The sequence below is a fragment of the Mauremys mutica genome, chromosome 7, assembly GCF_020497125.1.
Source record: "Mauremys mutica isolate MM-2020 ecotype Southern chromosome 7, ASM2049712v1, whole genome shotgun sequence".
NCBI classification, from domain to species: domain Eukaryota; kingdom Metazoa; phylum Chordata; order Testudines; family Geoemydidae; genus Mauremys; species Mauremys mutica.
In genome coordinates, this window is record NC_059078.1 from 116,600,405 (window position 1) to 116,626,751 (window position 26,347).

At 42.0% G+C, this 26,347-nt stretch overlaps 1 protein-coding gene across 6 annotated transcripts in view; it reads right to left on the reverse strand.

Annotated features, from left to right (window-relative positions):
- ATRNL1 (attractin like 1) overlaps window positions 1-26,347 on the reverse strand; it is a 948,738-nt gene that overhangs the window by 625,989 nt on the left and 296,402 nt on the right. For all 6 annotated transcript variants that reach the window (XM_045024151.1, XM_045024152.1, XM_045024153.1 and 3 more), the window contains exons 18-19: window positions 23,151-23,369; window positions 12,537-12,674 (exon numbers count right to left, since the gene is read on the reverse strand). In XM_045024151.1, coding sequence (XP_044880086.1) covers window positions 12,537-12,674; window positions 23,151-23,369 — 357 coding nt within the window. The remainder of the gene's footprint in view (window positions 1-12,536; window positions 12,675-23,150; window positions 23,370-26,347) is intronic.

Here is a 26,347-nt window from a genome sequence, read left to right on the forward strand (position 1 = left end):
AGCCTTGTGGGATAGTCGCATGGATGTATACGCAGGATTGGTTCAGGCAGGGATCGTCAATCTTGGGAAAAAGGTCGGGGAGGGACTGAGGGATTTGTTGTGTTACATACATCATCTTCCTTTTAAGCCTGTGATGGATGTAAGGAGGTACAGGGGCTTCTCCAGCTACTGAAAAATGAAGCATGCATGATTCTCCTATGAATCTTCTCTCTTTGACAGGATAGGGATAGGGAGGAAGAAGTAGATGTGATCTATCTTCACTTTAGTAAGGCTTTTGACACAGTTCCATGTGACATTCCCATAAGCAAATTAGGGAAATATGGTCTAGATGACATTATTAGGAGACAGGCTCTCAAAATTTTTCCAAAGTAAACCACACCCCCACCCATTTGTGTTCACCCAGCACAACCTCTTCTCCCACTCACAATTTCCCACATCCATGCGGCGATTACAGCAAGTAGTAAGGTAAGTGTTTTGTCCCTTCTTTAGAAGGAGAGTCTGGATGCCCAAAGAAAAAGCTTGAAGAAACAGTACCATCTGCCTAAGGATCCCTACCCCTCAATCCAGCCAGGTGGACTCAGGGACAAAAACCAGCTGTGAGCAGCCAGCCAGAAACGCAGCTGACAGCAGCAAAGAAAAGCATCTAAAGAATGGATCTGCAGCCCGTGATGTCAGTCACATTCCACTGCTTTTTTACAGTTTCTACTATGGACGTTCTTTCCTCTTTGCTGATTGTATGTTTAATCCCACTCCCTCCCTCAGTCTCTTTACTTCAGTCTCACTCCACCTGCCTTCCATGCTCCCTTCCCCTCCCCCAAAACATGCACTTCCTCTTTTTCCTTATCCCCTCACTTTAATGTCCTCTCCACCTTCCTTGCCTCTCTTTTCAGCTAACGGCCTCCCCATATAACGAGACAGTAAAATAAAAAGAAACAAAAAAATCATATTTCAATCATGACATTTGCGAACCACCACATTGTTCATCTTTTCACCCTTTTTTCACTTTGTCTATTTAGATTGCCAGCTCTTTGGGGCAAAAGCTGTCTCTTATTCTATGTTTCTATGGTGCTAGAACAATGGTTTTACCATCTCACCCTAGGCATTATCACTCCATAAATATTAGTAGTATTTTTTATTAATTGAATTACTGGAGAGCCTAGGAACCCTAGCCATAGATCAGGACAAATTTTGTGTTTTGTCAATTTTCTCTGGGAAGAAATTGGCAAGATGCTGTGCAGACAAAGAGGCTGGAGGAAGGGAGGGTTTGAGGAGTGGGTCAAAGGTGTGGAAAGGGAGTCTGGGATTATGGTGTGGGATTCAATAAAGCTGGAGAAGTAGAGTTGGGTTTTAACTGCAACAGGAGAGAATGAATTGGTAGTGATCATGGGATTTCAGCCAGAGACACTCTGCAGTGCAAGAACAGGAGCATAGAAAGTGCATGCTAAGGGTAAGCCAGGGCAGATTTTATGATGGAAGAGAAGGGAAAAGGAGTCAAGGACTGGAGAGATATTTAGCTTAGGGGTGGGATGAGTCATTAACATGGAAGCTGGAGTCCCCGAGGATGAATGTAGGAGATTATGAGAGAAAGACAGAGATCCAAGCGTTGAAATCAGAGAGGAAAGGCTGGTGGTGAGGAGCTGGATGGATGGTAGATGACAATGACAGGGAGGGGGAGAAAAGAGTCAGAGGCAGAGATTTTGGAAGAGGGAGAAGTTGGAAGCAGCAGGAATAGGAGAGGAGAAGCCCAACGCTACACCATAGTCTGATCCAGGACAGGGAGAGCAAGAAGCAGAGAGACATCTGAGAAAGACAGCAGCTGCAGTGTGTCAGGCTAAGCGATCCGTATCTCTGACAGTCAAGAGATGGAGGGTTTGAGATATGAAGAGGTCATGGATGACAGATATTTTCAGAGATGGAGTAAGTATTCCTGACACAGCAAGAGAGAGGAGGAGGGAAGATGGAGGTGGATGTGAAGTTAGGAATGGTGGCAAAAGAGGGGTAGTAGTGGTGGTGGGGACCAGAGTGGGAGGTGCAGTGGGGACAAAGAAGGGTGGAATGGCAGGTGAGGACTGAGGCAAATGTCACCAGAGGTGAGGAGGATGCAAAGGAGGGTGTGGATGTGGAATCTGGATTTGTGCTGGTGGAAGAAGAGGGGAAGATAGGGAGGGAGAAGGGAAGAGAAGTAGGGAGAACTGGTGGGAACTGCAGGGCGGATAGTAAAAAGGATAGGGAAATAGAGCAGTTGGGGGAAGACAGGGGCAGGATGGATATTGTTATACAGAAGGGTGTGATGAGAGCCAATGGTGAGTTTTAGATGGACCAGGGTACAAAAAGTAGTAAAGAAGAAATAGTAGTAATGCAACAGCTTTCTGTGATCACCAGGAAGTGCTCTGCTGAACACCACTAGAAAGTTTGGGAGCCACTCTAGTAAGAGAAAAGGGCAAACCTCTCAAAACGTTGAAGGAAACCTAACAATACATCAATGGATAGAATCCTCAACAACACTTAAAGATAGCAGCAGTTTTACAGGTCTGATCTGGGGAAAAAAACTAATATCTAACCCTAAAACATAAATAAAGTCTCACAATAACAATCATCTTAATTTTAAAGCATTCTGAAGCCTAAATAGCCCTTTTAAAATCACGTCTACAATTTTAAAAAAAGGACTCTAATAGTAATATGTAACTAGGACTGAAGAAAGAAGTGGTAAAATTTATAATTTTACAGGTCTTATAAATTGATTTTAGCCATTATTACATTACACATAATTCACTGAAGGTGACAAAATGCTTATTTGGTTAGATAGCTAATGTATCCCTGAAGAATAAAAGCTACTTTAATACATCACTTTGCCATAAAGGTGCTATAGACAGCAAAAGAACATTTTGTCAACTTCAGGAAATAAGAGAACTATTAAGAATTATTTAAAGCTTCATAAAGCACCACGAAAATGTGCAACTGTCAATAAAGGTAGACATTAATCTTTCCATTCCCTTGAACACATTTTCACTGTATTGTGCTTCAGCTTACCAGATGTGCATTTTCATGTAACCGGGACTGCATGTTAAATTGCTGAGGTAGAGGTGAGAGCTTTAGAGAACTAACATCCCTTGAGGGGTAAGGTTCCACTAAAAGAATCATCAATGCTACAGGAGAAAAAATATGTCAGCTGCACTTTTCTATACATTTTGCAGCTGCCAACCTGATCCTTCTTCCACTACCACAAGGACTGCTGAGGTTAAAAATATCCTTTTATTTCAGATATATGGGAGGAGATATTATAGGCTTTAAAATCACTAGTGCAAGGGAGAAAACAACCCAGAGGCAATATACAAATACCATCTGGAATAAAAGATCTCTTTTTTCACTCCAATGGGAATCCTCCAATGCAGCAATTACAGAACTGAACAGACTAAGGGTACGTCTACACTTACCTGCCGGTTCGACGCGGAGAGTTCGACTTTTTGGAGTTCGAACTATCGCGTCTGATCTAGACGCGATAGTTCGAACTCCGGAAGCGCCGCGGTCGACTCCGGTACTCCACCTCGGCAGAAGGAGTTGGCGGAGTCGACGGGGGAGCCGCGGAGTTCGACCCCGCCGCGTCTGGACGGGTGAGTAGTTCGAACTAGGGTACTTCGAATTCAGCTACACTATTCACGTAGCTGAATTTGCGTACCCTAATTCTTAGTGTAGACCAGGCCTTAGTAAAATAGGATGACTTGTAACCTTTAGCAAACTAGGCTCTTTAGATCAAACCAAGCATGAATAAGACAATAGGAGCTTGTTGCTGTGTTTTAATTGGTATTTTTTCCGCTACTGAATACTTTCAATCTAACTTGTTACAAAACCAGCTTGCCACTTATGATATGTATTACATATAAAATCTGAAATCAAAATAATGGGACATTTGCATTACTTATGTGTGGGGAAGCTACAGATAAGTTATGTGGGTCACGCCAAACAAGTGATAACACCATCTTTATACCACATCATCATAACAACACATTATGCAGGCCAAGATCAAATCACATAGTCCTCGGGTAGGGGAAGGAGGGCTTGTGGAGCAACTTTTACCAACCTTTATTCACTGAGAATAGACACTGAGATACAAAAGTTACATGACAAAATGCCACTGTATAAGACATAAGAGGACATGGCCCCTGCCCCAAGTTGTTTACAATCTAGATAGCAGGTTTAGATAATGTTAGAAAATGGCATAAGGATCAGTTTCCCTCTACCTGGAAATGCAGCTCTATTTTTAAACACACTGATTTTAAAACAGCATGTGTAACCCCCTTTACATATGCTTATGTCAAATGTGCTCAGTTCACACATTAATGTATTTCCCCTGGCTGAAAGGCCTACAAATGAACCTTTGAAAAGCAAATTAGATTCTTTTATTCTCGTGGATCATCACTGACATTAAAGGTTTTGCAGTAAAGTCCTTTGTGACTACTGTGCAACTACAATTGTCTTCAAATTATGATCTCATTGACACCTCTGTAGCTCAATTACTTTCAATAGGATCACACAGATATAACTGATTGAGCTAACTTCTGAGTGGCAACAAGAGTAGAAAGCACTAAAGGCAGTAAATATGACTATGAACTGTGGACAGGCATCTCCCTTCACCTAGCAGGGCTCAGCATTTCCCCTCTGGTGGTGGGGGCCTGGAGTAAATCAGTCCCACTCTAGAGAGTTTTCAAGGCATTTACAAGGTGGCCCAAAAGAGTACTCTTCAGCCAAACAAAAAGAAACAAGTTCATAACACAAAAAGGGAATACCTCTCCCTGGTCCCTCTCTATGTTGTTGCTTTGTTATGCTAGTCTCTGGGTGCCAGTCATCCCCCAATCAGTCTGTTAGTTCAGTTGTTTCCCCTTTAGAGAGGACAGCAGCCTTCCAGCCCCTAGCCCTGCTGCAGCTTGTCTCTCCTCTCTTTCCTTTTCTCTAACCAGAAGAGGATTTTTTAAAGGTCACAGGCAACCCTTAATTGGACTCACGTGTCTCTAGATGACCTGAAATAACCTCATTTCAGCTTACAGGGAAAAAATGGTTACTAAGCTTCCATAACTGCTGTTCTTCAAGATGTGTTACACATGTACATTCCACTCAAGGTGTGTACACACCCTGAGCACAATTATCGGAAATTTTTCGCTCAGTGGTAACCACTGGAGCAGCTCGAGTGCCCTCTGCTGCAATGCACCATTAGTGCCGGTATAAAACACCCAGCCAACCCTGGGCCCCATCAGTTCCTTCTTTCTGGAAAACTCCCAGGTAGAGAGGCAGGAGGGCAGGTCATGGAATGGGTATGTGCAACACGTCTCAAAGAACAATAGTTACAGAAGGTTAGTAGCCATTTTTTCTTCTTTCAGTGACTGCATTTCACCCTAGGTGACTCCTAAGCAGTTGAATAGTTGGAAGAATCAGAGTTCATGGACACATGGACTGCAGAACAGCTAAACCAAATTTGGCATAATCTCTGGAATGCTGAGTGATGGTATAATGGGAGGAGAAACATGTGCACCGATGACCAGGTCACTGCTTTACAAATGTCCTCAATAGAGATCTGTACTAAGAAAGCTGCTGAAGATGTTGTCAATCTTGTGGAATGAGCAGTCAGGTTAGCTGACAGTGAAATACCTGCCTGATCATAACAAGTGCGAACACGTGAAGTAATCCAAGACAAAACTGTCTGTGAAGAGATTGGGAGACCCTTCATCATGTCAGCTACAGCTACGAACAGTTGGGTGGACCTACAGAATGGTTTAGTTCTTTCTATGTAGAAAGCTAGAGCTCATCTAACATCCAATCAGTGAAGACATTGTTCATTCCTATTTGCATGCAGCTTCAGGTAAAAGACTGATAGATAGACTGCTTAATTACTATGAAACTGCAAAACTGGGGTGAGGGCGTACATACACCGTATCTTTAAAGAAGACTGTATAAGGAGGCTCTTATGTAAGGGGCATGGAGTTCTGTGACCCTTCTGGATGAAGCAATATCCACTAAGAAAACCACTTTCCAGGAGAGGCATAATAAGGAGCAAGTTGCCAAAGGCTCAAACAGTGGTCCCATAAGCTTTGATAAGACTAGGTTCAGGTCCCAAGAAAAAACGGACTGGTTATGCACCTGATGGTGGAAAGCTGATATTGCTGCAAGGTGAACCTTGATAGAAGAGATTGCTAAGCCTTGTTGTTTCAGGTGCAACAGATACATAAGAACATAAGAATGGCCATACTGGGTCAGACCAAAGGTCCATCTAGCCCAGTACCCTGTCTACCGACAGTGGCCAATGCCAGGTGCCCCAGAGGGAGTGAACTTAACAGGTAATGATCTCTCTCCTGCCAGCCATCTCCACCCTCTGACAAATGGAGGCTAGGGACACCATTCCTTACACATCCTGGCTAATAGCCATTAATGCAGTTAACCTCCATGAATTTATCCAGTTCTCTTTTAAACGCTGTTATAGTCCTAGCCTTCACAACCTCCTCAGGCAAGGAGTTTCACAAGTTGACTGTGCACTGTGTGAAGAAGAACTTCCTTTTTTTTGTTTTAAACCTGCTGCCCATTAATTTCATTTGGAGGCCCCTAGTTCTTGTATTATGGGGAATAAGTAAATAACTTTTCCTTATCTACTTTCTCCACATCACTCATGATTTTATATACCTCTATCATGTCTCCTCTTTTCCAAGCTGAAAAGTCCTAGCCTCTTTAATCTCTCCTCATATGGGACCCATTCCAAACCCCTAATCATTTTAGTTGCCCTTTTCTGAACCTTTTCTAGTGCCAGTATATCTTTTTTGAGATGATGAGACCACATCTGTACACAATATTCACGATGTGGGCGTACCATCGATTTATATAAGGGCAATAATATATTCTCTGTCTTAGTCTCTATCCCCTTTTTAATGATTCCTAACATCCTGTTTGCTTTTTTGACTGCCTCTGCACACTGCATGGACATCTTCAGAGAACTATCCGCGATAACTCCAAGATCTTTTTCCTGATTCGTTGTAGCCCCCATCATATTATATGTATAGTTGGGGTTACTTCTTCCAATGTGCATTACTTAACATTTATCCACATTAAATTTCATTTGCCATTTTGTAGCCCAATCACTTAGTTTTGAGAGATCTTTTTGAAGTTCTTCACAGTCTGCTTTAGTCTTAACTATCTTGAACAGTTTAGTATCAGCTGCAAACTTTGCCACCTCACTGTTTACCCCTTTCTCCAGATCATTTATGAATAAGTTGAATAGGATTGGTCCTAGGACTGACCCTTGGGGAACACCACTACTTACCCCTCTCCATTCTGAGAATTTACCATTTATTCCTACCCTTTGTTCCCTGTCTTTCAACCAGTTCTCAATCCATGAAAGGACCTTCCCTTTTATCCTATGACAACTTAGAACAACAGATATTCAAATCTGTCTTGTATGGGTGAACACATGGGCAAGACTCCACATTGGGATGCCCAAACAGAGAACTACTTCGACTTCAAGAGATAAGTAGCCCTGGTGGAGGCGTTTCTACTATCTAGTAGAATCTGACTAACTTGGTCTGAGCAAGCCTGCTCTACAGGATTTAGCCATGGAGCTTCCAGGCCATTAGATGAAGGGAGCTCAGTTTCGGGTGGAGCAGCCGACCATGCTCCTGGGAAATCAGGTCTGGGTGCAACGGAAGCAGGATTGGAGTCACCACAGAGAGATCTAGTAGGGTGGAGAACCAATGTTGGAGGACCCATGCTGGGGCTATCAGAATAACCCAATCCCGGTCCCGCTTGATATTTAGCAGAACTCTGTGCACGAGCAGGAAGGGGGGAAAAGCATAATAAAGATGTCTCATCCTAGGTAGCAGAAATGTGTCCATGATTGAGGCCACAATCCGTGTTCTAAGAGAGCAGAATTAGTTTGCAAACAGGTCTATTCAGGGAGTTCCCCCACCCCAACTGCTGGAAAATGTCTCTTGCCACATCTGGGTGAAGGGACCATTCGTGGTGAATGGAGAAAGACCTACTGAGTTGATCTGTCAGCTCGTTTTGCATTCCCAGAAGGTAAGAAGCCTTGAGGTTGACTAAGCAAAATTCCCAGAACTGCATTGCTTCTTGACAAAGGAGGGAAGAGCAAGTTCCTCCTCGCCTGTTCACATAAAACATTGCTGCAATGTTGTCCATGAAAACAAACGTTTTTGCTTGTAATGTGGGGCAGGAAGGCCTCAGAGGCCAGGCAACAGCTCTGAATTCCCTGATGTTGATGTGGAGTGAAAGTTCTGCCAGAGACCAAAGGCCCTGAGTTCTGAGGGGCCACAGGTAAGCTCCCCACCCTAGTGCTGACGCATCTGAAACCAGGGTCATTAACAGTTGAGGGCATATAAAGGGAATGCCAGCACAAACTGAGTGGATCCAACTAGCAACAGAAGGAGACAAGAAGCAGTGGAGGTACCAAGAGTAGAGTGTCCAGATGATAGCAGTCTGGAGAGTACACTGAGGCCAGCCATGTCTGGTGGGGTCTGAGATGCAGCCTTGCGTGTTGTACCATGTATGTGCACAAGGCCATATGACCTAAAAGCCTCACAACAGCCCAAAATTGTATGATTGGATGACCTTTGAGGTGTTTTATCAGGGATCTGATTGATTGGAAATGTCACTCTGGGAGGCCCTAGGATGGGTAGAGTTGAACACCACTCCAATGAACTCTATACTCTGCACCAGACCATGGGTAGACTTTTCTGCATTTATCAGAAGGCCTAAGGCCTTGAATTTCGACTGGATGAGTCAAACATTGAACACCACCTGATCCCTGGACTAGCCCTTGACGAGCCAGTTTTCCGATAAGAGTAGGCCTGCACCCCTAATCTCCTCAGGAAACGTGCCACTACTGCCATACATTTTGTGAACACCTGCAGAGCTATAGACAGGCCAAATGGGAGGACTGTGAATTGGTACCATAAGTGGTTCACTATGAATCTGAGGAACCTTGTGTCCTTGGTATACTATATTTGAAAATAGGTGTCTCTTAAGTCAATACTCAGGATCCAGGGAGGGGATAATGGATGCCAGTGTGACCATGAAGAACTTTATTTTCTTGAGATTGTTGTTGAGCTGACTCAGGTCTAAAATCAGTCTGAGACCTCTTGTCTTTTGGGATTAGGAAATAACAGGAACCAGAACTCCTTCCCTCTTAAATTCTGCGGACCTGTTCCATCGCTCCCATGCAAAGAAGAGATTGAACCTCCCTCCTGGCCCAGAAGTTCTTCATGATAGAGGTCCCTGAAGAGGGATGGCAAGGGAGGGTGGGAAGGACGCGTAGAAATAAACTGAAGGGTCTATCCCACTTCCATGGCACTCAACACCCAACCCTCTGTGGTAATACTGGACCATGCATTCAGGATGTGTGAAAAGTGGTTTGCAAATAAAGAAGAAACAGGGTCTGGCTTCATGGGAACTGGTACAGCATCCTCAGGCGTCCTATCAAAACACTTGCTTAGAACCCCCTGGATGTCTGGGTGGGGGAGGCATTGACTTTGAGGCAGAAGAGGGTGGTTGCCTACACCTAAAACCCCTGCTTCTCTTTTCCTGCGGCTCCTGACAGGCAACCAGAAAAGAAACCAGATGGGCTGTTGAGGCCTATAACGCTTCCTTGAAGGAGCTGGTGTGTACAATGCAAGGAACTTAAGGGTCACTCTGAAGTCTTTTAACCCATGCATCAGTCTGTTCTGAAAAGAGTGAAGCTCCTTTGAAAAATAGGTCCTGAAGGGTTTGCTGGACCTTCTGCGGGAGCCCCGAGGACTGTAGCCATGAACTCCTGTGCATGGCCACTGCTGAAGCCATGGACCTGGATGCCAAGTCAGCCGCATTCAAAGCAGCTTGTAATGAGACCTCACCACTGATTATCCCTCATCGACCAGTAAGGAGAACACTTGCTTAGCCTCTTGTGGGAGCAAGTCCTTGAAGTTCTGCATGGAGTCCCACATGTTAAAATCATACCTGCCTAGCATCGCTTACTGGTTTGCAATTCTGAGTTCTAACCCCCCCAGTAAAATAAACTTTCCTCCCAAACAAGTCTAATTTCTTTGAGTCTTGATTTTGGGGTTGCACCCTTATGACCCTTATGGGAAATGAGCGAACAGGAACTGAACCCTGGACAGGAACAAAGTATTCTTGTTCTTCCCTTTTTGACATTGGGGGGGGAGAACAGATGTGGGGGGTCTGCCACAAGGGTCTTAACAGGGTCCATAATGGCCTTGTTGAGAGGCAGGGCTACTTTTGAAGAGTCCTCAGTGGCTAAAATGTGGGAGGATTCTTTCACTACGACTCCACCTATATGCCCAGATTTATAGTCATCCGCACTCTCCTGAAACTGCCTCATCTGGGGAGGAGGTCAGCACCAGCTGTGGAAGGAAGAGCTTCTTTCTGCCTCAGCAGGATCCCACTGAGCCGGCTCTTGCAGTTCGGTACCAGGCTCGATGGGTCAATGGCATCCTTCTTTCAGAGGCCACTGAATAAGATGGCCTGGAATAAGCCCTGGAAACTGGAGGGAAAAAACAACAGGTTCCAAAAGGGACACTGGACCAGCATAGGTCGCCGGTGACCTCCTAGCTATGCACTTGCCTGGGTCTATGGAAGGGTAGAAATGCCTGGAGGAGTGGTGAGAACATCTCCTTGGATGGGAAGAATAAGATTTCATCTCTGATTCTGAAGAGGACGAGAGTCTCTTTGGTGACCATGGTGGTGCTGTTCACACCAGTGTTGATGACCTATGCCATGATGGAGATGCCCACACTGAGGCAAGTAGAACAGGTTTCCCTTTTGATGGTACTGAAGGGCACAGTACAGCACAATGACAGAATCCGGCAGTTCCCTCCTGTCCGCTGGCACTGATAACACTGACTCTTGTACTGCCAGTGATTCTGGTATCGACAGTGAGAAAAGGTCTCTGGCACTTGCAAACGTTTCTGGTGTGGTCAGTACCAAGCTAATAATGGTGCTGTGCCACAAATGGCTCTTCTGGTACTGGACTTAAGTGCTGCGGTATTGAGGGAGAGGAATGCTTTTGTTTAGATTGCACTGTACTCTGATCCTCATGCTTGGCCATCTTTGGTGCAGAGAATCGCCCCCTCTTGGCTGGTTGTTTCTTATGCCTTTTCCTAGGCCCTGGGGATGGTGATCAGTGCCAGGATTCTGGTATGGTTGGAGGAGCACTTCTTACTGACATCGAGGTAGTGGCCTGGCTCAGATGGAGGTCTCAGTGCCGCCTCCATGAACAAAACCTTCAGCCTGGCCTCCCAGTACTTCTTTGTGCAAGGCTTAAAGTCCCTGCAGATCTGGCAATGGTGCCCAATGTGAGCTTCTCCTAGGCACTTCAGGCAGATTAAGGGTGGGTTGCTGAAGGGCACAGCCTTATTGCAGGAGGTGCAGGGCTTAAAACCCAGTGACCTAGGCATGCCTGGGCACTGGAGAATGGATAAAAACTGCACTAAAACATGAATTTACAGAACTTCACTAAAATTAGCCAAAACTGAGTAAAACTGACTACAACTAACTAACTACGTACAGATAGAAGAGGAAGATGATCACTGAGAGGCAGCAGTTTCAGCAACCATCATGGGTGTTAAGAAGGAACTGAGGAGTGTGGGGTCAGTTGGGTGCTTTATATTGGCACTATCGGCAAGCAGCAGCAGAGGGCCTTTGTACTGTTCTGACAGGCATCGCTGAGAGAAACATTTCCAGTGACTGGGGAGCACACACACCTAGAGTGGAATGCATACACGCAATCATTTAAAGAAGAAAGAGCCTTTACCATTCTAGGGCTGATATATCTGCCATCTACCACTCTCTGGTAGCTGTCTAGTCTGACTTTGTCACAGAACACAAACAGGGGACAGATCTGTTGAGTACGCAGTTCCATTTTACACAGTCACTTTTCAGAGAAAAACTTGCCTTTATAACCTATTTGTTTTGTTCATTAGAATGAACAACTTGTATGATAAATATCTTTCAAATATACAAAACCTCCTTTGAGTAAAAAGAAGATGATCAGAGTTAGATTATATCTAGCCCTGTACAAGCACCAGAAGCAAAGGAGGAGAGCACCTCTCAAGCTCCCTGCTGTAGCTCTCTGTAGGTACTCAGCACTATTCTGGTTATTGAATTCCAGGTACATAGGGACAGCAAGAGTCCCGCATGACAATGGCAGCAGAATCCCTGAAAAGCCAGGGATGGTTACACTGTCTCAGATCTCCCAAGGTATATTACCTTTCTCAAGCAAAATACTTTTAGGTATTGCTACCAGTGCATAGCTCTTCTCCCCTGTCCAATACAAGCTGTGTATTAAAACCACAATCTTACTCTTTGTGTTTATTTATAAAATCACAATTGTTACACAATGTTTTTAATGTGAAGATTCTCTGAGAAAAGTAAATCTGGACGTTAAATCACAATGTTAGCTGTCCAGCACATGTATAATACTATATCAATTTTTCAGTCATTGATACTTTCACAATGCTGAAGGTGTCTTTTGATTCTGGTAGGATACTTACCTGTACATTGGCCTCCATTTGTTGGATCTCCATAGTAACCTGGCATGCATGTTTCACACTGTTTTCCTGTAGTTAGGTTTTTACACTGGTCACAAATATTGCCATTGATGCAGGTGCTGTGCCCATTACACTGGCAAGCTGGAATACAAAATAGAAAAAGGTATTGCCTAATTTGCTTCTGAGAACAAAATTATTGTGAGTACAAATAATTAAGAGAAAAAAATGAAACCATAAAAAAGTTCTGACTACAAAAAATGCAGAAGATCGCAGTTCTGAATATTTTAATGTTAATTGCTGACCAGGATATATATTAAGACAGCGGTTCTCAAACTGTGGGTTGGGACCCCAAAGTGGGTTGGGACTCCATTTTAATGGGGTCGCCAGGACTGGCTTAGATTTTCTGGGGCCGAGGGCTGAAGTTGAAGCCCAGGGCCAACCTGAAGCCCAAGCCCCACTGCCCGGGCCAAAACCCACTGTCTGGGGCTGAAGACCCTGGGCTCAGGCTTTAGTCCCCCTTCCTGGGGTCATGTAGTAATTTTTGTTGTTAGAAGGGGGTCACGGTGCAATGACGTTTGAGAACCCCTGTATTAAGATAAATCAACACAAAACCAATTTAAAACAGTATTGGGACAAAAATTCACAAATGATCAGAAATGTTAAATATAAAGATTCCAAGGCCAAAAGGTACCAATGTGATCATCTAGTCCAGTGGTTCTCAAAGTTTTGTACTGGTGACCCCTTTCACACAGCAAGCCTCTGAGTACGAACCCCTTATAAATTAAAGGTTTCAGAGTAGCAGCCGTGTTAGTCTGTATCCGCAAAAAAAAAACAGGAGTACTTGTGGCACCTTAAAGACTAACAAATTTATTTTAGCATGAGCTTTCGTGAGCTAAAGCTCACTTCTTCGGATGCATAGAATGGAACACACAGACAGGAGATATTTATACATACAGAGAACATGAAAAGGTGGAAGTATGCATACCAACAGGCAGAGTCTAATCAATTGAGATGAGCTATCGTTAGCAGGAGGAAAAAAAACGTTTTGAAGTGATAATTAAGATGGCCCATAGAAGGTGTGAGGAGAACTTAACATAGGGAAATAGATTCAATTGGTGTAATGACCCAACCAATCTATTTCCCTATGTTAAGTTCTCCTCACACCTTCTATGGGCCATCTTAATTATCACTTCAAAAAGTTTTTTTTCCTCCTGCTAACGATAGCTCATCTCAATTGATTAGACTCTGCCTGTTGGTATGCATACTTCCACCTTTTCATGTTCTCTGTATGTATAAATATCTCCTGTCTGTGTGTTCCATTCTATGCATCCGAAGAAGTGAGCTTTAGCTCACGAAAGCTCATGCTAAAATAAATTTGTTAGTCTTTAAGGTGCCACAAGTACTCCTGTTTTTTTTATAAATTAAAAACACTTTTAAAATATATTTAACACTATTATAAATGCTGGAGGCAAAGCAGGGTGTGGAGTAGAAGCTGACAGCTCGCCACCCCTCATGTAATAACCTCACGACCCCCTAAGGGGTCCTGACCCCCACTTTGAGCACCCCTGATCTAGTCTGACCTCCTGTGTAAAACGGGTTATAGAATTTCCCCAGAATAATTCCTGGAGCATCTCTTTTACAAAATGTCCAATCTTGATTTTAAAATGGTCACTGATGGAGAATACACCACAACCCTTGGTAACTCTTCCAAAGGTTAACTACTCTCACTGATAAAAATGTACACCTTGTTTCCAGTCTGAATTTATCTAGCTTCAACTTCCAGCCATTGGATCGTGTTATAGCTTTCTCTGCTAGACTGAAGAGCTCATTTATTATATACTTATACCCCATGTAGGTACTTACACTATAATCAAGTCAGGCCTTAACCTCCTCTTTGACAAGCTAAACAGATTGAGCTCCTTCAACTGGTCACTATATGGCAGGTTTCCTAATCCTTCAATCATTCTCACAGCTCTTCTCTGAACAGTGTCCAATTTTTCAACATTCTTCTTGAATTGGAGACACCAGAACTGACACAGTATTCCAGCAGCAGTCACAATAGTGACTTGAGGGCTTGAGTGACAGTCTTTTGTCTCACTGACACTGACTGAATCCAGTCCTCATTCATAGTTCAAAAAAGCTTCCTTCCCCTCTCCCATAAATTCTAACAGGCAGTCATGAATATAGCTAATCAGTTGATTAACCAAGATTTAACTAAATCCCAGGCGCCAGTACCACCCATTGTAAAGAGCTCTCGGACTATTGTTTTTTGGGGAAAAACCAATCAACAAACGAACAGCTGAATATAGGTGGCTACAGGGGAGAAAGAAAAAATTTAAAAAACAAGTCCAAGGCCATGCTAGCTTCCTTGAAAGGATTTGGCCTTATCACTGATGCTGGGGCACTGAAACCTCTGAGATACATCAGGACCACTTTAAGTGACTCCAATCCCTGCTCATCATGCCTGGTGAAAATGAGAACCACTGAATGCACCAATAACCAAAATTATTATCATATGACCCACAAAGTGCATTCTTAAGAAACCAACATTAGAGACTAACAAGGTTGCAAAGATATATATACCGGTATATTAAAAAAGTGGTTATGACCATGCAACAAAAGCACCTAATGCACTCTACTAACAAATCTGATCCCTCAGAATCAGGACTCAGCATGCAGAGAAAGAGAGCCCTTTAGCAGAACTGACAGAGGATCTCCTTATGACTGAAGACAGAAGTGAAACCTCAATGGTCATAATGCTCAGCCAGTTTACAGTCTTCAGCACAATCAATCCCTGAGTGTTGCTGACCTGTGTACAAGACTCAGCAGAGTAGAAATTATAAAAAGATTAAGATAATTCATTTCATATAGATCCCAAAGAGTGTTGATGGGAAATGGTTCCACTTTCACCAGAGCCCTCCTATGTGGACTATCAATAAGATAAAGCCTATTCTCCCTCCTTTTCAGTAGACATAAGACCCTGGAAGAAGCTGTGTGATTACATGGCTTACCCTGCCACCAACATTCTGACAGCACCTAATCATACATCTCTTCAGTCAATATGGCCAGTGCCATCACACAGATGACACAGTGGCTCCAAGAGAAAGTTCTGAAAGAACAACTATCAAATCAAGAAGATGGAAGTGGTACGGGTATGAAGAGTAAGGGAGCTTACCAAGACCCCTCGAGAAAGCATCTGTCAAGATAGCATGTACTGGAATCTTCTCTTCTCCTTCATAAAATCGCACCAACAGTGCAAGAAATGCTTCCACCACCTCTGAATTATTGGTACACCTATACTCCTTTCCAATGAGGACTTGTCAGCTGAGATCCACACATTCATCACCTCAATATTGGAAAACTTTGGCTCCCTCTGTTTAGGCCCAATCAAAAACTACACTTGTGCAAGACACAGCAGATTGCAGCTGGACCAGTCACAAAAAGCAAGTTATAAAGTTTAATGGGAAAGGATGATCTATTGGTTAAGGATGAATTCAGCTCCTGGGTCTGCTACAGACCTCCTGAGTGACCTTGAAAAAGTCAAAATTTCTGTGTCTCAGTTTGTCCATCTGGAAAATGAGAATAATACTTCTCTACCTCCAAAGGTGGTGTAAGGATATATCTATAAATACCTAGGACACAGTACAGAGATGGAGGCCATCCAGGCAGAAATACCCAGCACACTTCACATGTTCCTGTTCACTTCTGGGTAAAATTCAAAATCCTGGTTCTAATTATCAAGAACCTCAATCTGTCTGTTTAAGCGATTGCCTCTCCATATGTGATATACCAAGAGAGCAAAGTTGTCAACGGTTACAGAAACCAAAAATATTAAGGTAAAATTTTTGTAGAATCAGAAGCACAACAATCTTAGCTACTGGGCACCAGGCTGTGGAGTACTCTACTGAAAGAGATAACAATGAGCCCCTTATTAGAATGTTTTCAGAATCCAGCAGAAAACGTACTGATTTTGTATCACTCTACCCCTAATAATAGGTACTGAAGAAAAAATAAAGGAAATAGAATAAAGAGAGAAAGAAGAGAAAAAGAGGGGGGAAAGTGAATGAATTTAAATAGAGTAGCTGTGCCTTCAGTTGACAAGAGCAAAGTCCAATTAAAATCCATTTCAAAACTCCTCCTGCTTTTGTTATTTGGGTTCAGCATCTAGATACTATGGTGACTGATATTCATAAATAGAATACATAAATTACATGGATTCTCATTTCAGAGTTAACAGGTTTGCAGAGTAGGAATTTAGCAATTTACTGTGCAACAACCAACACCACTCTTGGCTGTGAAGCTATGAAACCTCTTGAGTTTACAATTGCCTCCTGCTTCAGCAGCTGTGCCTGTAAATTATTATAACCAAATATTGGTGCAGTCAACTTCGTCAGTATGCATGTGCACTGCATCTATTTTTACGTGCTAGCTAACAAGTTTTTACTGTGAATCATCAGTCTCACATTTTCATAATATTTTTAAAACAGATATTGTTCATATTTTAAAAAGGTACAAGTTGTTCACTTAGGCCTAATTACATATGCAGCTTGAAATTTCAAAGTTCTGTTGTTTCTTAGGTATTTCCACCCGTCAAAAAGACCCTTCTTTCCAATGGAGAAAAGTTTTGTATTTTTCATTCTTCTGAAAATCCATAATTGATTTACCAATTTTTCTAAAAATATGCACTTTCAGGCAGAATTCCAGCACAAAAGTTTCTAAGCATGTGAAAACCAGAAAATTGAATGGAATCTTGTTTTATTATAGAGAGTGAACTTGCAGTAGTTTATTGCATGGCTATTTAGAGCTAGTTTATCATGACTCATTAGCATTAAGAATATATTAAACTTTTCCTTTGTTTAACTCTAAATTGGCTAGTGGAGGACTGGAGGAACCTGGCCCTAATCACAGGACAGGACTCAAGAAGGAAGGTTGTTAGTCTCCTGACCTAAGGGTAAACAAGGTTTGGAACTCAGAGGCCAAAGAATCTGTATTTTGAAAAGACATAATATATAAGACCCCACATACTTGTACTTTAAGTATTCTGGTCTTTGAGCAAATTATTTCAAGAACCCTGATGGAACAGAGGATGGGGTGCCTGCAGAACCAAACTGTGCCACCACAGGGCAAGATCTGGGACTGTTCCCTCCCTCACCTCCCTGCACTTCACAGGGTGTAACATTCTTTCATAACAAAAATCCTGCCCCTATCACCATAATATAACCAAATAATATGTCTATGCCTTCAGACCAATAGAGTCAACAGCATAACTGAACAACTGTACCTGAATGTAGAACAAGTGATCAGTGTAATTCAGAAGGGTCCTTATCATGGCACTAACAATAATATTATAAAATGTTGAAGGATTCTCAGGTGCCAAACAAGATTTTATAGCCAAAATGTGTGCTGACTACAACTGCCATCTGCTATGTCTCCAGGAGAAACAGAGAGGGATTTAACAAAGATACTCAAGGTGAACTTGGCCACTGAAAGATCACACAAGTAATAAAGCAGTACCATTTTCATCAAACCTGATCTTGTTATCAACACAACATTTATGACTGATAAGAACTACACTGAAGTCTTGACTGTAGACATTGGTGACATTTCCATCACATCTGTCTACAAACCACCATGCAAACAATTCAAATTCACTAGCCCATATAACCTCGAACATGACAAAATGCAGGTGATCATTGGCAACTTTAATAGAATCATAGAATATTAGGGCTGGAAGAGACCTCAGAAGATCATCCAATCCCCTGCTCAAAGCAGGACCAACACCAACTAATCATCCCAGACAGGGTTTTGTCAAGCTGGGCCTTAAAAACCTCTAAGCATGGAGATTCCACCACCTCCCTAGGTAACCCATTCTAGTGCTTCAACACCCTCCTAGTAAAATAGTGTTTCCTAATATCCAACCTAGACCTTCCGCACGGCAACTTGAGACCATTGCTTCTTGTTCTGTCATCTGCCACCACTGAGAACAGCCTAGTTCCATCCTCTTTGGAACCCCCCTTCAGGTAGTTGAAGGCTATCAAATCCCCCCTCACTCTTCTCTTCTGCAGACCAAATAACCCCAGTTCCCTGAGCCTCTCCTCGTAAGTCATGAGCCCCAGCCCCCTAATCATTTTCGTTGCCCTCCGCTGGACTCTCTCCAATAGTCACAGTGGCAAATGAGGCTACTATATAACTGATTAACATGGTGAACTAGTTGAACTGTGGACAGATATGCACCACTTGAGCTTAATTCAAGACCACAAACTCACCAGTTCTTTCAACAGCAGCTGATGGAAATGGTGCTAAAATCCTGATCAGGCATTTGGCAGCAACAGCATAGTTGGTTCATATAACAAACTTAGTTTGGGTCTGATACCACATTCACAACACTGACCCATTGCCATACAGATCAATGCAGCCTAACACCAAACTATTATATTACTGCAGACCACTTTGCATATCACATCCCAAAAAATGGCAGGACACTGAACAAATAACTCAAGACACAGTGTAAGTGGCAAGACCACCAAGAGAATTATAATTTTGGGGCACAGTACACAATGACTAGATTAACCTCCGGAATTAATGTCCTCAAAAATGGCAAACCCACCAATCTAGATGACATTAGTACTGAACAAATCCAACACTTTGGATCAGCAACAAAGAACTGGTTACTCAAGTTTTTTCACACAGGCTCAACCACATACAAAGTGTCCAAGATCTGGCAATGAGCACATGTTGTGACATTCCTGAAGCTGGTGAAGGATGTAGTGGAGCCAAAGAACTTCAGATGCATATCACTACTATGTCACCCCTACATACTATACGGGCATCTCATCTTAAACCACCTATCACCATTTGTTGAAAGCACCTAATCCCACAGGAAACTGGATTCCATGAGGTAAGACATGCAGTAGTGTCAGTAGTAAGGCCCTGCAACTGCACCTGCTCAATAATCCTGCCATCCTAACAAGCCAGCGTCACTGCCTAACTGGGTGAGGAAGTTAGCAGGATGGTTCTTAAGATCAGCAGCAGCAGTTTCTTGCTGGATGCTCAATGCACATGCCCACAGACTCCCTGCCTTCCTGTGCTAGTATCTCACCAAGCCCTGCTCCACTCCTCTTCTGCTCCAGCCCAGATCGTGCCCTCCAGCCAGTCTTGTTCCCATCCAGTCCCAGTTTGGCTCCTGCCTCAGAACCAGCCCTGCTCCTGCCTTCCCATACTCCTGATAATCCAGTTCTGACCCTCAGCTCTGATTCCTCACTCTGCCTTTTCCTTGATCCTCGGCTGATTCCTGACTCTGACTCCAGTTCTCAACTTTGGCCCTGCTTTGTGGTTCTGGCCCTGTATTGAACCCTGGCTCTAGGGTTCAAACTCCAACCACTATACCTGACTCTCCTCCAACACTAGGCCTGACCACTGTTAGGTCTCCTAACAACCAGTCAGGTACTGAACATCACTAATACATTAGTGATGGCTTTGAAAAGGGTACAGTAATAGCTGCTGTGTTTGTTGATCTATCAGCAGCATATACCACAGTGACTCACTGAAAGCTACTCACTAAAATATAGAACACGATGAAAGATCAGCACTTCGTTCAACTCAGATAATCTCTACTAGAGAACTGACATTTTTATGTCAACATATATGGGAAATGGAGTCAAAAGGTAGCAACAGAAAAACAGCCTACCACAGGGAGCCTACTTTTACCAACACACTTCAACGTTTACATGAATGATAAACTTATCTATCTCAGTACAAAATGCTTTATGTATGCCAATTACCTATACATTGCTGCCCAAGCCAAGGATCTCACCCAGATCAAAGCTATATTAACATCTGCACTGTCTGAGTTCTCAGTGTATTACATCAAGAACCAACTACGTGCCAACCCAGAAAAAATGCAAGCAAGTCTCTTCCATCTTTGGAACAGTGAGGCCTATAGACAACTCAACATAATCTGAAATGGGATACCACTTGCTGGAATCCCATCTACCTTGGAGTGATGCTAGACCTTACTTTTCCTTCAAGGCATACACAGAGCAGACAAAAGGCAAAGTTAGCACCGAGAACACCATACTCAGGAAACTTGCTAATTCCAAATGGAGAACCAATCCAGAAATACTAAGAGTCACCGCACTTGCGCTTTGCTACTTGACAGCCGAATACACATGTGCAGTGTGGGAAAGACTGGCGCTGGGCTCTGTACCAAATGACAGCTGCTGCTACATCACAGGATGTCTACAACCAACAAAAGTGAACAGCCTTTATGTGCTTGCCAGAATCGTCCCACCAGATACAAGGAGAATGAAATGATTACGACAAGTCAAAGATACCAGACATCTGCTTTATTGCCACACCACAGCAGTTAGTCACCTGAAATCACAGAAAAGTTTCATAGTCACATAAAACCACTTTAAAAAAATCACAACAGCTACACAACTAGAAATGTGGCACACATGGCTTAAAATACTTAAGAAGGATGTCAAAATTATCATCAAGTTTCCCAAACACATTCCCGCAGGCAGAGAGAAGGATTAGTTTACCTGGAGATGTTTAACCTGCATCTGAACAAGAGATGCCCTTTTGTATACTTCTTTTAACAATTAAAACACACAGAAACAATGAGAATGAATTTAAAATAATGCAAATCCATGGGATTTATCAAAAATCCTATCAAGTCACAGAGATTCCATGAAGAGAACATGAATTTCAAATACAATAAAAACTGACTACATGCTTCACATGCAATATGTATGAATGTATAGGCAACATATTTATAAATACTGTAGAATAATCTTCAAATATAGCTATGTTGCATGATATAGATTAATTTACATTTGTTTTCGACTAAAAAAATCAACTGTGCACAAAATTTAGATACAGGATTAAACAATGATTCTCCTGAAATAGTTAAAAATAAATATTACTAGAATGACATGCTATATTAAATAATTTCTCTTAAAAGGCAGCAGTAAAAAAAATATTTTTGTTAAAATGTTCATTGCAGAATAGATTCCAGTGAAGACTTAGGACCAAATCCTTTCTTAGTCGCAGTTTCCTCTCAATAGGAGCTTTGACTGAGCAAAGTCCACAGGATTGGTCTTAAATACATAAAGCTCATGTCTTAAAATCCAGAGAGAGGAGCCCAAATATTTCATCCAGAAAGTGTAGTGGATACAGTTATATATGAAAATATATATATATATATATATATATTGGGCTAGTAATACAAACCTATAATTCTATTTTAGTTAAGCAAGCTGTGCATTCAGTACAAACTGATCAATAGTAATACGGGTTTGGGTGAATGTGTATCACAACAAGTAATAATGTGTATCACAACAAGTGCCTATATTTTAATCCACAGATTGAATTAAATCGCTTAAGGTTATATTAAATGTAATGACACTCTCCCATATTTCCAGGAAATATGAAAAAGGTTCATTTTTTTCTAATAGTGTTGCCTGTTGTCTTGGGGCATCCAGTTTTAGTTTTTTAACTATTAACATGACAGTTTTCACTTGGTGTTAATTTTAACAATGTTACTTCAATACATTCAGTAATTCCTCTCCTCTGTCTGTTGTATACACTTTTGAACAGAAAGGATGCTAAAATATACAATACTCTCTCTCAGAACTCAGATTCTGCTCTCTTAAGATCTTTGAGGGGAAGACTTTAAAAAAAACACCAATGCCCTTTATGCTACATATCTGCACATGTTGCTGTGATCACAGATAATTTCAGAATTCCAAGTTTACTGGTGGTGGGACACCTGCTGAAAAGTTACAGTTTTACCAATAATGCAGCCCTTGTTTTGAGAACTGAGATTTTTCATGTTGAGTCTTAAAAGAGCAATACTTATTGTAGGATAAATCATTTGGGGCTTGTCAGTTTCACCGGTGTGCTGGTAACAGTGTTGTTAGCTTTCTAAGCAGCAGGGATGGATTTACCAGAGTAATTTCCTCATTATAATTATTTAACGTATCTTAAATTTAGGCTTCAGCTACTTGATATTCTCTTTTAAGTTAGGAAAAATATATTATTTAGCTAGGGCCATCAAGTGTCAAGCATCTTGCAGCCCTGTGACACATTTCCACAACCCAGCTGGATCATCACATATCTAGCTGGGATGCAGGAAGTTCCTACCCCCTAGTCACTGGAAGTTGCAATGGCTCTTGGCTTTAGGCAGCCAGACAGCCTATGGTCTTTTTTGTTTGTGCAAGACCAGCATGGAGGCCTTGAGGAGTAGGCAACAGGTAGCAAGCCAGAGGGCAGGCTGACAGGAAATTATTTGCAAATATGCAAATTCTGATTAAATTTGCAAAAAATATCCCACATGTAACCACACAAAATTTGGAAGCTATATATTTAGCAGCAACTGGAAAACAAACTGGCTCTTGCAGAGTAAATTCCCAGATAACATTTAGTAAAAAATTTAATCTTGTATAAATGTTAATTATGTTATTTAAAATAATTTTTGGTATTGTTTGTGTACCTATATAAACAGAAAAGCAATCAAAACCTTACATGCTTTCATTTGACATTAAGAGCTCATACATACTATTCAAATAAAGAAAAAAAAAGACAAACAATATGAAACAAATCAGAAGTTCTTACCTGGACAGTGGATGAAAGACCATTCATAATTTTTCTCTTTTGGACAAAGATTAGTGTCAAGAACCATTTCATTGGAGTGCACTCCAACAAGCTTCATTGGCCCTCTTGAAGATCCTTCCACACAATGCCCTTTTCCTGTATTACTGGGATCGTTGCACCACCCGCATCCAGGCTGTTCCAAACACTGCCCACAGGTCCTCAATCCAGAGCAGTTTTGAGCTGTATTATACAAAACATAATATTAATGCAACTTTTAAAAGATGCATACTATACTAGGTTACTAGTATGATTAAAAGGGTTAATAGGTTCTATTATAACCCTCTCTTCTCAGACCCATAACTTTCCAAAAATCTTTTGGAAAGAACATTTCCATGCTTGGTCAGTAACAATGCTTTTTAAAAATTGTATTTTGGGAGGTAGCAAAATGAAGGTTATTATAAAACAGATAATTACAAAAAAAAAATCCAAATACTGTACAACACCACATCAAATTGAATACAAAAATAATTTGCACAATAAAAAAACTCCTCAAATTCTAAGTAATGATAAAAGGGCAAAAAATGCTGTGGATTAAAGAAACTGGATTCAGCAAAAATAATAAAAAGGTACCCTTGCAGCAAGAGAAACATTTATTTTAATTTATTTCTTAGGGTAACAGTAAGAGGATATCCCATACTTCATTGAACCAGATGCTCACAAAGCCACATGAGGATTACATAACTATGAAGCAAAAGGAACTACAGTAACTCTTCGCTTAACGTTGTAGTTATGTTCCTGAAAAATGTGACTTTAAGTGAAATGATATTAAGCGAATCCAGGGGGATTAGGTTCCAGGGAAATTTTTTTTCACCAGACAAAAAATTATATATTGTATAGATATACACACAGTATACATTTTAAACAAAAAAAATTAATACTGTTCACAGCTATGATGATTGTGAAGCTTGGTTGAGGTGGTGAAGTTAGAGGGTGGAAAAGGGAGGGATATTTCCCAGGGAATGCCTTGATGCTAAATGGTGAACTAGCACTTGGCTGAGCCCTCAAGGGTTAACACATTGTTGTTAATGTAGCCTCTCACACAAAGCAGCACGAACAGGAGGGAGAGGAGACAGCATAGCAGACAGAGACAGACACACACCTTGTGTGTGTGGGAGAGGAAGAGAGAGATGCACACTGCCCCTTTAAGTAAGCTGACCCACTCTTAAGTGCATTGTCTTTTTAAGTGGATCAGGAAGTTGAGACAGCAGCTGCTGCCCCAAGCTCTCTCTGTCTCTCTCCGTCTGTATCCCCTCCCTGCTCTATATGGAGAAGGGGTAAGCAGGGTGCAGGAGCAGCGGGGAGGGGGACACCCTGACATTAGGCCCCCCATTTCCTCCCTGCACAGCAAGCAGGAGTCTCTGGAAGCAGCTCCAAGGCAGAGGGCAGGAGCAGCACATGGCAGTGGGGGGAGGGACAGCTGAACTGCCAATTGATAACCTGCTGGGCGGCTGCAGCAGAGGGTGCTGATGGGGGGCAGGGAGCTGATGGGGGGCTGCCAGTTCACCCTGATTCCAAGCCCCCACCAGCTAGCTGCAACAGGCTGCTCTTCCTGCAAGCAGTGGACAAAGCAAGAGGCTGCCAAACGACATTAGAAGGGAGCATTGCACAACTTTAAACGAGCATGTTTCCTAACTGATCAGCAACGTAACAGTGAAACAACGTTAACCGGGACGACTTTAAGTGAGGAGTTACTGTATTGCAGCTATCCAAAGAAAGAGAGGCAGAGAATCAATTTTCAGCTGTCCCTACCAATACCCAATAAAGCTATACACACACTTTGCTCCAGATCGTGCAGCCATTTACACTGATGCACCAATGACTACACATGTGCGTAGAGTTAAGCACATGCATGTTTGTAGGATCAAGGCCTTGGCTGAATAGGAAAACCACAGAATCAAATTTGCAACAAAATCAGGTTATTGATCCAAATCATGAAGGGGAACGTTCAAATTGTGATAATTCAAACTCAAACCCAGAAATTACTTTGGGCTTCAATTACCAAAGGACATTGAGTAGGGATATTTGGGTTTTTTATTAAACACTCTGCTCAATCCTAATGATAATCTGAGACATACCATGAAATATGCATTTAAAAAAATAATCCTAAACTACAAATCATAGTTGCATTTCATTTTAATGAAGCTCCATCTTATTTTTTCTTTTCTGTAACAGCAAGTCAGGTTTCATTTACTTGAGTACTAAAAATCAAATCTCTCTTTCTCCCCCACATTGTCATCAGCTGAATTATTCAACTGTGCTGTTACCTATAAATCTTTACCTCTACAATTTTTTCTACACAACATCCTTTCATTTAATTGAAAATGAACATGTCTCCCACAAGCAGTCTTCCTAAAATGTTAAATACCCAGTTTAGAACAAATAAAAGTTCATGTTCTGAAGTTATTGGCGATTTAAAAAAAAAAGTACAATACCTCAATGGGTAAATCTACGCAGTAAAAAACAAAACAAAACAAAAAAACACCTGCAGCAGAGACTCTCAGAGACCGCATAAACTGACTTGGGTTCATGCTGTGTGGACGTTCGGCTTGGACCGGAGCCCAGGCTCCAAGACCCTCCCCTCCTTGCTGGGTTTCAGAGCCTGGGCTCCAGCCTGAGCCTGAATGTCTTCACTGTTATTTTTAGCCCCACAGTGCAAGCCTCACAAGACTGAGTCAGTTGACCTGGGCTCTGAAACTTGCTGCTGCTCAGTTTTGTTGGGGGAGGGGGGACGACATTGCTGTGTAGATGTTATTAAAAATTGCTTGGAGACTTTTAGTTCACAATCTCAGTTTGTTTTTCACCCTCGCTACAATTTACATATAAAAAATATTACAATGCTACAATTGCCCTCCTTCAAACCTTCTACAAATAGCTGATTGCCTTCTTTCAGGGTTACGCTGAAGGAGTTTAACAAAGATGCATTTATTTTTAAATTTATAAAGTGCAACTATCAAAACCTTCTAAGCGCATATACATATACAAAATAACAATTTAAAACTAAATTAACATAACGACAAAAACTAAGAAAAGTCTCTCCAACCACAATAAACTCAACCTTTTCTTTCAAGGAAACCCTCTCAAAGCTCTTCTCCAAGGAAATCAGGTGAAACCCTGTGTAAAAAAATAGGCTTTACACTATACTCTAATTATCAACAAAC